A 14,328-nucleotide genomic window follows, 5' to 3' on the forward strand; every position below is an offset into this window, starting at 1 on the left:
GTGAGATGAACTTTTGGATCTCTGCAGATGGGAGAGCAGTTTTACCAAATGAACTTGTTAGTCCAATGGCAAGGAAATTGCATGGATCAGCACACATAGGTAGAGATGCTATGGTGAGAGTATTCAGACAAACGTGGTTCAACCCGAAGTTCAGAGTAGCGGCAGAAGCAGTGTGTCAGCGATGTGCGATCTGTCAGCAACTAAACGTGGGAAAGAGAACACCATTCACATTGAGTCACATTGGGAGGTCTGGGGGGCCTTTCAATAGAATGCAGCTTGACTTCATAGAAATGCCTAAATGCAATAGACTCAGATACGTTTTAGTGATTGTCTGCATATTTTCTAGATGGGTTGAAGCTTACCCTACACGTAGGTGCGATACACTTACAGTAGCAAAATTGTTACTTAGAGAGTTGATACCGAGGTTTGGGGTGCCATCCTCTTTGGAATCGGACAGAGGAACTCATTTTAACAGCGAAATAGTGAAGATGCTATGTTCAGCTTTGGGTATCGATCAGAAACTACATTGCAGCTATCGACCAGAAGCTTCAGGGATTGTAGAGCAAATCAACAGTACAATCAAGTCCAGACTTGCCAAAGTTTGTTCAGCAACATCCCTGAGTTGGCCAGACGCACTTCCAGTGGTTCTTATGAGCATACGTAGCACACCAGATAGAAAAACAGGTCTCTCTCCTCATGAAGTGCTAATGGGGAGAGCCATGAGATTGCCATCGGTTCCGACTGCAGCCCTAGTGAACATCACAGACGATTTGATCTTGGACTACTGTAAGGGACTATCTGATGCCGTTAATTCTGTGTCCCTCCAGGTCCAGGCTGCAGAGGTTCCATCAGCACAAGATTTGTGCCATGACCTGAGTCCGGGGGACTGGGTTTTGGTGAAAAAACATGTCAGGAAGAACTGCTTAGACGTGCGCTGGAGAGGACCGTTTCAAGTCATACTTGTGACGAATACTGCAGTAAAGTGTGGAGGCCTGCCAAACTGGATACATGCCTCACACACCCGAAGAGTGCCAACACCTCTAGAAGAAACAGCTCCTCTCTCGGATGAGAATCCAGCGGAAAGCGGAGAAGCCATAGAGGGGGAAAGCCAAGCTGTGGAGGTGATCGAAGAGGCTGAGACTGAGACGGAACAGGTCGACGAAGGTCAGGACACCAGTGGGACCGAAGTCGCCTCAGGAGAAGAGAGTAATTGGGAGATCGAATCAGATACTGAACAAGCAGAGAGTGACCAAGAGACAAGTCCAAGAACAAGGAGCAGGAGGACAAGGAGTGACAAAGCTAGTTGGCCGGAGAGAAGGAGAAGGCCAAGCTTAAAAGCAGATCAAGAAAGAGCTCTTGTCCCGATCGCTGAAGAATCGGATCAGGAAGAGGAAACTACAGACTCAGGAACTGAAAGTCCAAGAAGATCGAGAAGGGTACGTGTGCCCTGCCGAAGGTACGCCACCCCAGAGTGGACTTATCTAGCAGATGTCTTGGGGACAGAAATCTGGGAGAGTGAAGGAAGTGAAAGTAATCGATCACAATCCATTTGTGGCAGTGGAGATATGGATGTTGACGCCTGGACTCGAGACTGAGGGGTTACTGACTTTCACACTTCCCATACCCCCATACTTGAGTCGGATCCAAGATCTAGTGCTAAATAGATTACAGTTTCCGACTTTTGGTCATCAAATTCCAGAGGAAGAAGAAAAAGTCATTCGTTTTGAATTATTGGAAATTGTTGTGAAAGCTGCAGGTACGAGAATAATTGTAAATGCATAAAGACTTTTGTATATAAGCTATAAAGAAGAAGATAACCTAGCGCCGAGTGGAAAGAAGAGAAAATTAGGGATTACATTTAGAGGACGGAGAAGGGTTAGGGTTGTCTGTTGCTAAAGAAAAAAAAAAACATTGGTTGCGAAAAGGAGACTTTTGTTGATAAAGAGCACTTTATAGACTGAGAAAGCAAATAAAGCAAACAAAGACTGGAAAAGAAAAACTTTTCGCAAAAGAAGGAGCTACGCTGTTTGATAACATGGAGAACGGCAACCCAAACCGAAAAGCTAAATGTATAGTAGGTACACTTATAACGGTAGTAATTTTTCTCATAATTACAGTAGTGACAATATCATACATAATAGGACATGAAAGCGATAAAGAAACAGCAGATGTAAAGCCTGTAACGACTTTGAGACCTGCTCTTGTGGGGAAGAAGGAGGAGAGCAATGAAATACGTGAAAAGGCGTTACTGGCAGATGAAGCTCGTAGATTACACGTAGACGAGTCACAGGGAAACTTTAGGTCAAACGCATATGCTAAACTATTGTACGAGTATATCGATGCCATGGAGGCCAAAGATTGCTATGTTTGTATGCAATTGCCGGCTTCTGTAGACGAAGGCATTAGATATCATCATCTCCCACTGACTTATGGGATAACATGTAGTTTACTGCTCAGTATATTTTATGGTAGGGAAGGGTTTGAGTACTACTTTTCAAATTATGATTCGGTATTGCCTGAAGTTCCGAATTATAAGGAAATGAATAAGTGGGACTATTACAAAAAGGAGGATAGACTAGCTAAATTCTTTCTTCCTTGGGATACATTGGATACATCATACGCACGCAGAAATAATCTAACTTGCAAAGTGTCAGAGGTAGAGAAAAAGTTCATAGGACAAGTAGACGACAGATACAGAAGGCAGAAGATTCTAAAAATGTCAGGACAGTGGAAAACTGATTGGACCGAAGAAGAGAAGGCACATAAAAAGAAAGGTAGCAATGGTCCAATAGCTTTGGATAGGACGCAGAAAGGAAAGTTATGTTTAACTCGAAGCAAGACGTATTATGAGAGTGTATTTGTAGGTGAAGTAAATTGCGAACATGCTTTTAGATTAGAGTACTATACGAAAGATTTCATGAAAGGGATGCAAGCTATTCCGAATGTGTATTTGGTATGTGGTAGAAATGCCTATGTAAAACTGCCTGACAATTGGTATGGTTCGTGTTACTTGGCAATTGTCTTCCCCAAAATATATCATGCAAAGGATTTAGCGATCATAGAAGGAAAGGCTTCGACAAGAGCGAAAAGGGAAGTAGGAGATGCAGAAGTAGTAGGAGATGTATTTGGAGCGATGTTTCCTTTGTTAGGTTTAATACTTAACGATGTTAAGATTAGGAGACTGGCTACAGTTGTAGATAGATTGTCTGCAAGTACTGCAAGGTCATTAATGCTAGTAGAAGGTGAGATGCAATCGATTAGAGCAATGGTTCTTCAGAACAGACTTGCTTTAGATGTTCTATTAGCAAAAGAAGGCGGAGTTTGCAAGGCTTTGAAGGTTCAGGAATGTTGTACTTATATTCCTGATAATTCAAAACCACTTGAGAAAGTCATAAGCAACATTACACAGATTCATCAAGAGATCGAAGATTTGTCAAAAATAAATGTTTGGGAAAAAGTAGGTCATGGAGTAGGAAAGGTTGGGAGTTGGTTTGCCAACCTTGGTAACAGCATAGTATGGTATATATTAAAACCTGTATTAATAGTATTAATTTGCATAATCACCTTATTAGGGTTAGTAAAATTGTATAAATGGTATAGGTCGAACCGGTTACAAAGATCCATGAGAGAGCAAGAAAGGAGATTAGCTGCTTTACAAGATCAACAGTACAAAAGCTTAAGAGCTCTCGAAACGATAAAAAGAGGGAATATTGTAACTAGTTCTGTGTAAAGGTGCTATTCAAATTGCATTTAGTGATGACTCCCAGAAGTCATCAAAGGGGGGAACTGAGAGAGCGCAATTTGAATAAAACATATATCCAAGCCATATTTACAAGCACATCGTATAAACGTAGGAATGAAATGTATATCGTAACATGAAGTTGACACTTATAGCATAAAGTTAACCGATATAATCAAAAGTAATATAGGAAATGTAACTGTATTCACTTTAGAACATGCATTAGATTTAGAAGGCCCGTATACGTAGTGGGCTAATGTCGAAATGTGTAGAAATGCTTACGAAATGTAGAACGTGCAAAGTAGAATTCATGTACGTGTGTAACTTTAAATGGAGAAACCGCGTGAAATGTAACATGGAGAAATGTGCAGAGAGCATACACGGCGATGTAACAAATGAGAATATAAAGTTATACTCTATGTAATTTATATTCTATGTACAATGTATTCACTTATACGTAAAGGATTTGCTAAATGCGATTATATATATAAATGTGTGTTAAAGGTTATACTGTGTAGAAAGCTTCGTGTAAGAATGTTAGAAGGGTTTAGGTCATTTGTGATTTTAACCTGACTGACCAAGGGTTCGCAGGAGGGTAGTCCGCTGATTGTAATTTAGTGGGCTCACAGGAGTCGTGAATAGCCTTGCTGTGAACGTGAGAGCCAAGGAGTCTAGTTCTTGTTAGATTTAAGGTGACAATGCCGGACGAAGTTTATTGCCTAAACGTGAGAGGAGACGCTTGGAATTTGAGTCTTGTTTTGAAATGACCATTCACAGGACCAAGAAAGGTTATATACATAGTCGTAAAGATTAAAGTTCTGCTGAGGTTATAGACTTTTGATCCGAAAGTGTCAAATGAAGTCACCAACAAGAAGACGAAGATGGCGTCTAAAGAAGAAGGTCAACTTAACGGACGACGCGAAAGAGAAGAAGCAAGGAAAAAGGTAGAAGATGACCTCACGGGGAAAGTCCGTGGTGGGCGTTGAAGAGGCGTTCCACCCACACTGTGATTGTGTATTTTAGGGACAGCACCCCGGGGATAAGATAGCGAACAGCTCCGAGCAGATGCCATCATAGAGAGCTCAGAGAAGATAGCGAAGGGCGGAGAGCGAAGGCGAAGGCGAAGAGCTCAGAGTAGATGACTTGAGCAGATGCGCTGAGAGAGATCAGAGCGCAAGAGAGCAGTAGGCCGAGGACCCTTAGAGAGCGGATGGGTAGGCAGCGAGGGTACTGCTTCTTAAACTTAAGTTACCTTTAGAGGCTAAGAGAGTTTGAACTTCTTTGGGAGTCAAACTGCTGACACCTTTTTAGGTTAGTAACTTGCGAAGTAGGGATGTCACTTAGTATAGAGTAGGGACAGATTTAACTTGATTATTTTTCTCTTTCTGTAGATGACGCAAAGGAACCACTTCATATCGATGCTTTTTAATTTGCTGATTCTTGAACTGACTTTAATTGGATTCGTTTATAGACTGAGGTTCTTTTAGGGAATATATGTTCCTTCTAGTTCCTGTATAATTGTTGAATTTGATCCTGAGAGGATTGTATTTGCAACTTTTCTTAATTTTATATTAAACCTTTTAAACTTTATCAGTTGTAAGTGGTTCTTCAGAGTGGCGTCAGTTTATGGGGTTTATCTAACCTATGCGGGGTTTGTCTTTTACTCAATGACAGATAAAAACCGATCCAAAATTGACGAATGAGATAAGTTATCAAATTGATCATAAAAGATATTAAAATCTCATTCCCCGCACCATCCTCATGGATGGAGGTGCCATGCCCTCACCTTTTGCCCAAAAAAGAAGAATGTCTGTCAGGCTGAGAAAAGGTCATCCTGACGGACCCTCTTTATTTTCAGGCCAGGCAGCCAGGAGCCAGACACACGCTAAATGCACCGGCTCCTGACTGCCCGCGCCGAACCTTACTGGGTTGAAGATGTCACAGCTCCTGTGGACGAGACCTCTTCAGTCTGGCAAAGCATCTGGGGGCCCTCCCCTCAGTGACGAATGAGGGGCCACTGCTTTCCCTCATTAGCTGATCCAGTCAATGAGGGAAGGCAGCAGTCCCAACCCTCCTAGGGTCTATGAGGCAAAGCTGCGCAGGTGAGTATGATTTGTTCTATAAAGTTTAGTGAGTGTGTGCGTGCATGAATATTTGGAAGTGAGTGTTGTGAATGGATTTGTGTGTGTGCGTACCTGTGTGAATGCATGGGTGTGAGTCCGTTTATTTGTGCATTTGTGTGCCGTCTGTCCCCCTCTCTGCTAAAAGTACTGGCCACTGGGTGTCGGTCATCATAAATACCTGGAGACCAAGGGGCAGATTTACAAGCCCCTTGCGCCACTTTTCCTATTTTAAAAGTGGCGCAAAAGTGGCGCAAGGGGCTTGTAAATCTGCCCCCAAAAGTTAATTGTGGTCCACTGCGTCCCTGCTATGCAATGGTGATCCAGAGCTGCTTCAGCTGAGATTCTCTGTTTATGAGTGTGTAATCTTCGACACCTGTTATCCTGAGAAGTATAGGTAAGTGAGCAGAGACATGCACTGAAAAGGGCGGCGGATGCATCCCGCATAGAAATAGTTCCTGGTGGTTTTTCCTAATGGCAGTGAGAGCACGCCCATCCATAAACACTCTTCTAGACCCCAGCCACAAGGAAGGGAACTTGCTGCATGATAGGCGATGTCAGTTTATCGCTGGTTGATCATGTGTGTCTGAAGGTTTTGTGGGGAAAAGGCTGCTGACTACAATATACAGACAGATCACGCAAGCGTCTGCTGGATTGATACTACAGCAGGGCCTACTCTACTCTGGATGGGCCGCCGATACCAAATCATCAGCAAGAGCCATCGAAAAGAAATGTGCAAGAAAAAGGCTTCTTCCTTCCAAGGCCATGTCAATCTATGTCATTCGCTAAGCAGCTGAGGTCTATAGGACGAGAACTATAGGGGCAGAAAGACAATGGAAGAGAAATAAAGAAGTGTGCACATCTGGAATGTATTCTGAAACAAAAGGTAGAAAAGGCAAATTAACTATTCCAGAAATACTCAGCTTGGACCTGAGCAATACCTCCTGAGACATGCGTTTTCTGCAATTCCAAAATGGATATTTGTTAATGCATGGCTGTTGCTTAGTTCTCATATCTTTGAAAGTTCTGGAAACACTCACCGTTCCTTCCTTTATGCGTGTGCGGGAAGGTGGTCTCTTTCATTGTCCAGGTGAAATTCCACGTGGGGATGCTGGGAGGTATCATGGTTGATGAATCCGCAGGCCGTGGCCCTATAAATAAAAATAAAACGTTCGTAAATACATTGTAAAATGTCATTGGAGACAGTTAGATGAAGAAGGCCGCCTGGGGTAGCATGAGTATATATGGACCACAATATAAAGACCAGCAACAAGTGCCAAGATTATTAACAAGGCAGAATGGAATTTACATTTCTCCTAAAAAAAAACAAAGCATGTGAACATTCATTGTTGAAGCTTAAAATCCAGTTTTCTCTCTTGCAGAAGTTGGGTGTGTGAATTTAATGGGTATTGACATAGGATCCCCCTCCGCCCTCCTTCATTTGTCTTCACCAAGGCTGTGATGAGCAAACAGACAGTTGTGGGCCTTCCTTGGGTTGTTTTTCATGTTCCTGTACTAAACGGTGTCCTGTAGACCCACCAACAGCAACTAAAATGGGTACATGTAGCATTTGAGCCCGTGTTGGCACGTGCGCCCCTTTGGAGCTCAGTGCATTTACTGTGTCTCGCAGATGTTCTTTCAAAGGCATCCACCTCAGCATGAAGCAGCCGTCCCCACTCACGCTCTCTGTTTCCCCAGATATTTGAGCTGGCGGGATAGAGTTGCTGGAGGATGGAACTGTTTCGCCACCAACTAGATGGGGGCAAAATTTCAAAGGATTGTCTCAGCAAATTTGATATTTCTTTCCAAGGATTGCAAGCTTTGTGAAGTTTACAAAAATATTGAAGCTTTCTTGAAATTAGAAAGTGAATTAACAGAGTTTGCAGTTCCTGCTGAGGAAAGCAGCGGAGCGGGAGGAGGCTAGGAAGGGCGGTTCCCTGACCCTATGGTGGAGACGGTGTTTCCCAATTTGGGAAGTGGGGCCCTAACACACCCAGCTGGGTGTCATGCTTCATCACAGGGCATGCTCTTCGTATGGCCGGCGCTGCAATGAACCCTATTAGGGCCATTTTTTTCAGAGATCTTTTTATCCCAAGCCGTTGGGTGCTGTGTGGGTAGAGGGCCTTCAGGTGCAGATGTGTGTGAGCAGATGTGCAGTGGAGGTGTGTGGGAGAGTATTAAAAAAGGACAGCCTGTGTTGCTCCAAAATTCAATTTTAATCAGGCAGCCCTCTGGTCCCAGTTAAAAACAAACAGTGCAGGCCACTTCAAGACTAATGTCCAATAGTGGATATGAGTTTGAGGTTGCCATGTTTCTTGCCTGGTGTGTCAAACAGATCACATGTCAATTCTTCAGGACCAATCTCTTTATACTATCTTAACAATGGTTGGTTCACTCATAGTGTCGTATGTGAACCCAACAAATAAAACCTAACAATGAGGTACCTTGTTTATGTACACCAACCCTATTGGGGCGAAGGCTTGGCTCCTTCGAATCATTACTTATTACTGTCGGTTCAGCAGTCGCTGATGAGTTCGAGACCTACCCCGTCCTCCACCATTTCCAAAGCACACATTGCAAAACAGTCTTTAAATTTAACCTGAAAATGCTCTAATATTTTTGTTTTTAAATGTGGTGAAATTCATATTCTGAAGCTCATTTGTCATCCACAGTTTTGTTAAGATAATAAACTTTGCCACTATGTAAAGTTGCCATTTTTGTCACCTTCACAACATATTAGCTAGTGAAAATATATTTTTGCACAGCCCCGCTTAACATATTCTCTACCACTAACTTCACGAAATTTGTTTTAGTTACTAAATTAGCTATCTTTCCAATATTTTTAACTAGATCTTGATTTTCAGTAGGCCTCGTATTTAAGCACTCAACCCCCAATTCGAAGTTGGGTGATACTGGTGGGCTACAAACTCAGTACACGTAATTGTCTTGAGAAGGGGTATAACTGTAGAACACAGAATTACTGTCCAGTGTTCCCTAATTCCGAGGGGATCTACCACACAGATTTACCACCTTCCAAGAGCAGGTGGTAAATGTGCCCAGAGGCTTCTGTGTGTGGAAGGGCGTAGTGGGAGCAACTAGGAAGGAAGGAGAAGATTGCTTCAGTGGAGAAAAAAGGTCAGGTGGTGCTGGGACCATACGCTTCGCTGCCTTTACAGCCAAAACTGCAAACAATTTTACCAGCTGGAATTTGGGACCTGTAAACTCAAGGCCAGTGTTCCTATATCTGGGAAAACAAGTGAAGGAACACCAGGTCAGTTGTTATCAGGTGGAGTGATATTCAATACAGGAATTCGGCTTTACTAGACTCGTCAACAAGACCTCAGGCTTTTGTCGATAATTCATACAAGTTGTCGAAGGACGGAAATCCACAACCCCCTGTTCAGATGTACCATCCCCAACCCCTTTCCCTTTGTCCCTAAATGAGCCATGACTTGTTTGCTTTTGGTAACAATGTGTGGGGCCCCTGAACACAAGCGATCCCTCAAGCTTTAAATCTAGTGCTATCCAAGGACACTCTTTAGTGTGCCAATAACTCTTGAGACGCTCTGTTGAATTCACCTCCACTTTTGCTCCACCACAAAAGCCTTGCCTGGTGCAACATTTATAGGTTTGAGGGTGTAGTACCTGCACCATGGAGTGATTCCTACTGGCCTTTCTGTGAAAAGTAGGTCAAGTGTATTGATCATCTAGGTGGTGGAGGGCGTGACCTCTGAATTTATTTTGTACGTTTGAAAAATGTTGACATTATATGATTTGATTTGCAATCATGACAGCAAGCACGGGAATGTTCGCAGCCCATCACCAGCGGTGCATGTTAAAAAGGATACCTTCAACTGATCCTACAACTTCATACTTGTAAGAATATTGAATGCACGATAGAGAAGAGTGTGCTCACCGAGGGCAACAAAGGCAGTCCCACTCTGCACTTTTCATTCTCCTGTTCTTAGTTTTTAGGGACTTACAGGTAGATTCATCAAGCTAAATTGCGCTTCTGAGAATCTGGCCCTTTGCGAGTGCAATTTTTGCATTTGGGATTCATCATCCCAAATGCAAAAATCGCTATTTGCGAAATCTCATATTTGCAAGGAATTGGATTTAAGGAATCTCTATTAGAGATTCCTTAAATGCAATTCATTAACCAATTTGAAATTGCGAATTAGTAATATTTAGTCGCTATTTACCACGAAGTCTGACTTCGTGGTAAATTGCGAGAAAATAGAAAAAAGCACTTTAGTGCATTTTTCTCTGTTGCATGTTACACACACACATGTCCTTTGGACATGTGTGTGCGCAACACCTGTGTATATTTGCATTTCAGGGGTGCTACAGGGTGTCCTTTGGACACCCCAGGCACCCTTGAAATCGCTATCTTATTTGCAATTAGCTAATTGCTAATCGCAAATAAGGAATACCTCCCCATTCATTCCTATGGGCCTTATTCCTTATTTGCGATTAGCAATTTGCTAATCGCAAATAAGGAATGTGTAGGAATTGTAATTTATTTTGCCATTCCTACATGAATCCCGTTTTGCGAGTCTGTAATGGCGATTCCTTATGAATCGCTATTAAAGACTCGCAAAACGGGTCTTTGATGAATCTACCTGAAAGAGTTACCTGCCATAGCTATTGTACATGGCCAGCTACACTTATGTATTGGAAATTAAAAGGCATTCTTGGATAAAGGAAAGGGGGGGCTATCCTAAAAATGTCAGGATTGAAATTTTATCCGAACCTCATTGGTTGCAATCTATGGTGCACATGCATCAACATAGACAATAGAGATTTTTTAATGGCGATAATTAAGGAATCGCAATTAAAGAGTGGCTATTGCTTACGCATATAGGATTCGCAAAAAAAATTGCAATTCCTACAAATTCCTTAATTGCGACTTGCAAATTGCGAGTCGCAATTAAGGAATTAATTCCCATTCATTCCTATGGGGCCAAAGGCCCATAGAAATGAATGGGAATTGCATGGGCAATTTGCAAGTACCCAATAGGTACACGCATATTGCACATGCAATTTCAAGGATACAAGGGTTCCAAACGGATACCCTGTTGCACACCTAAAATTACAATGTATCCACATGTTGCACACTCACATGCCCCAAGGGCATGTGTGTGTGCAACATGGGACTTTGAGAAATGCACTTTTCAAAGAAATCGCAAATTACCATCAACTTTAGATTGGCTGTAATTTGCGATTCATATTTGTGAAATCGCAATTTTTTTTAATGCATTACATTTAAGGAATCGCAATTTGCGAATCCTTACTTGCAACCGCAATTTAAGTAATCCCAAATTTAGCGATTCCTTGAATTGCAATCTTTTGCATCTTGGGATGATGCATCCAAAATGCAAAAATACCGGTCGCAAAGGGGCAGATTCTGCGAATCTTCCTGTTTGCGACGTGTTTTATCTTGATGCATAGGCCCCAATAACTTTAAAGGTGAACTGTAGGAAATTAGCTGGTTGAGTTAGGTAAACCCCTACTCAAGCCGCAACTACAATTCTTTTCAGGGTGAAACAGAACCACACCCCAAATTAACCTGTGCTTAACCCTCTAGTAGCTTGGCATTAAAACAGTCATGCTTAACTTAGATGCAACATGTAAAGAGTTTATGCAGCACTCAAACAGAAACAAAAGTGAAAAACAGAACCAGAAAAATCCTAAACCAAATAAAAAAAATAGGGTACATTTTAATAAATTTTTTGACACCAAAATGAGAAAAATCCAATTAGAACTAGAGCTATTCCGTCTTAGAGGTTTAGATAGAAATAGTGCTTCAATGCAGAAAGCGTCAGCTGTGGTTATCTGGTCACGCCAGACCGGCAGAGTCGAGGGGCTAGGTTCAAGTTGAGTGCAGCCTTTTCTGTCCCTGAAACTCTGATGGGAAGGTCAGCCAACTAGCCCTTGGAGTCACTCTGGTGGTCCTGGGTTCAAGATGCAGGTCCAGTCAGCAGGGCAATAGAGTAGCAGAACTACTTGCAGTAGAGCAGTCCTTCTGAGTTTTCCACAGGTCCATAAGTGTACTGAAGAGGTGGGTCCAATATTCATACTTGGTATCAGATTTGAAGTACAAGACGCTTCTACAGGTGTCCTCTTCCCCCCCCCCCCCCCTTGGGTACTTAGAATTTCCTGACTCCTTGCCCTGTCCCAGCTTGTCTGGAGTCACAAAAGTCTACTGTCAAACACCTTGTGAGTGGGTTGAGGCAGAGTCTTTGTGATGTGCATACTCTTATGTTAGTGTTTTTTCTACCAGTGACTGCAAGGATTGCAAAAAAACTTGCTTCCAGAAAGTGGTTGTCTCTACAAATTTAACAGCAGGTGCTACTGGTACCAAATTCAATGGTATTCAGTGTGCTGATGGCGGAAGTAAGGGCGTTGCAGATAGCCAGACGGGAGGTTCGCATTGATGGTCCTTTCGGCGAGCGGTCGATGCTGGAGTGTAAAGAGACGGGCTGGCGGTGGCTCACGCTGGTTTTCAGTGTGAGCGTCAGGGTATCAGTGCAAAAGGGCCCATTTGCGGTCAGGAAGAGCCCAAAAGTTTGATTTAAAATCGCTGAGCCACACCAAGGGCCCAGGATCTGAGGGGCATCACTTGGGAGTCAGGAACTTGCTGCAGATGGGTCCAGGAGCGGGTTGGGGAGGTTTTTATATCCCGAGGCTCAGATCAGGAGCCAAGTAAACTACACTTGGATTCACTGTGTGGTCCTGGGTTCAAAATGAAGTTTCAAGTCCAATTCTTCTTCCCCAGGCAGGGGAGGGCAGCAGGTCAGCATAGCAGGGCAGCAGTTCCTTTAGAGAACCAGTCAAGCAGAGTGGCAGTACTGAAGAATTGTTGTCTGAGGTCCTACTTTTATACCCTGGTGCCCTGGTTCTGGACGGTGGGAGAAGCTTCCAGATAGTGACTTTTAAGTGCATTGAATGTCCTGCCTCCCCTGCCCTGGCTCCAAACTGGCTGAAGTGTCAATGCAGGGTCTTTAGGCTTTCCACCCTCATCCTGCCAATAGATGGCCAATCCAGGCACACCTAATCCCTCTATTGTGTGACTTTCTGGAAGTAATTCACAAAGTCTGTCAATTACACCCAGTCATGTGACCCAAGACAGACTACAGGCAAAAAAGTGCACAGCAAAGGCAAAACGTCTGGGGTTGACCCTGCAGAAAGGGCCAAGTCCAAAAAAGCTGCACAGAGATACAATCAAGAAGACTATGCTTCATTCTCATTGGAATGCAGCTAACACATTGATTTATATTACCAGTGCACTTGAAAACAGTATTTGGTAATTTGGGCTTAGTCAACACTAGACCTATTTCAAGAGAGACTTATTTGTTGGGGACCTTCCAGTAAAATACCTGGGGCTTCATTTACAATGATTTGGCATAGGGCAGCGTCGCAAGTGTTTTTTCTGCACTGCGGTACGCTAAATCGAAAGGGCAGGAATGCACCATATTTATGAGATACAATGAATTTTGTTTCTTTCAGCCGGCGCACGATATGGTGACTGGCGCTAACGCAGGCACCCTTGCACCAAGGTGCAACAGTGTCTGCATTGTTGGCAGGATTGTTTTTATGCAGGAAGGCACACCTTCCTGCGCAAAAACAATCCATGGAGGTGATTTCCTCTATATATGAATGCAGCACACCTAGCAAGAGGAAAAAACGAGGAGAGATAAACATATTTCTCCTTGTTACGCCTGCCCAGGCCAAGCTTACAGCTTTGGCACATTCCCAGGTTTACAGATCCTTGTAAATCTGGGAATACGTCAAAACCCATGGGTCTGGAATACCCACTAATGCACCCATGGAAAGCCTCCCTGATGCAATTCAAGGCAATGCAGTGGCTTTCGCAGCATTGCCTTACACCATATCTACGAGACTATGAAAAGCCACGCAAAGTGGTTTTGCGTGACCAAGTAGATATGGGTCTACACTCTGCGCCACCAGAGCATCATAAAAAGTGATGCATTGGTGGCGAAAGTGGCTGGTAAAACGCCCCATGGTGCATGTCCTGGTTTCATGATCTGTTGCAGCTCATCAAGAATGCCATAATCATCATGAGAGCTCATATTCCAGTCTTGACAGAATAATCATACCTGAGTAATGGTGGGCTCTCTGAGGTCGCATTTCAGTGCTTTATAGTAATTGGCAGTAATATTTTTTTGGGATAACGATTCTGTAAATGGAATCTTGGATCACAAGAGGTTCAATAGTTTGCAATTAATAAAACTCATTTTTAAGTAGCAGTCTTTAGTGTCTTGTCATTAAAGATTAATGTGGTCATCAGTAAAAGAAATATTGTATGTATGAATTTGTCAGGCAGATCATATTGGGATCCCTGAGAAATATAGAAAGCAGCTTGTCAGGGCTGGCTTTAGCACTGATTGAGCCTGGTGCAGGAATCATTTGTGGTGCCCCCAATGACTTCCTTCTCCAGGGATTCCC

At 43.1% G+C, this 14,328-nt stretch overlaps 1 protein-coding gene across 1 annotated transcript in view; it reads right to left on the reverse strand.

Annotated features, from left to right (window-relative positions):
• ALK (ALK receptor tyrosine kinase) overlaps nt 1-14,328 on the reverse strand; it is a 2,610,699-nt gene that overhangs the window by 2,101,516 nt on the left and 494,855 nt on the right. Inside the window, exon 3 of the mRNA XM_086925973.1 lies at nt 6,900-7,010. Within this exon, the coding sequence (XP_086782099.1) occupies nt 6,900-7,010 (111 nt within the window). The remainder of the gene's footprint in view (nt 1-6,899; nt 7,011-14,328) is intronic.

Source organism: Lissotriton vulgaris, chromosome 6 (assembly GCF_964263255.1).
Source record: "Lissotriton vulgaris chromosome 6, aLisVul1.2, whole genome shotgun sequence".
Classification (NCBI taxonomy): Eukaryota; Metazoa; Chordata; class Amphibia; order Caudata; family Salamandridae; genus Lissotriton; species Lissotriton vulgaris.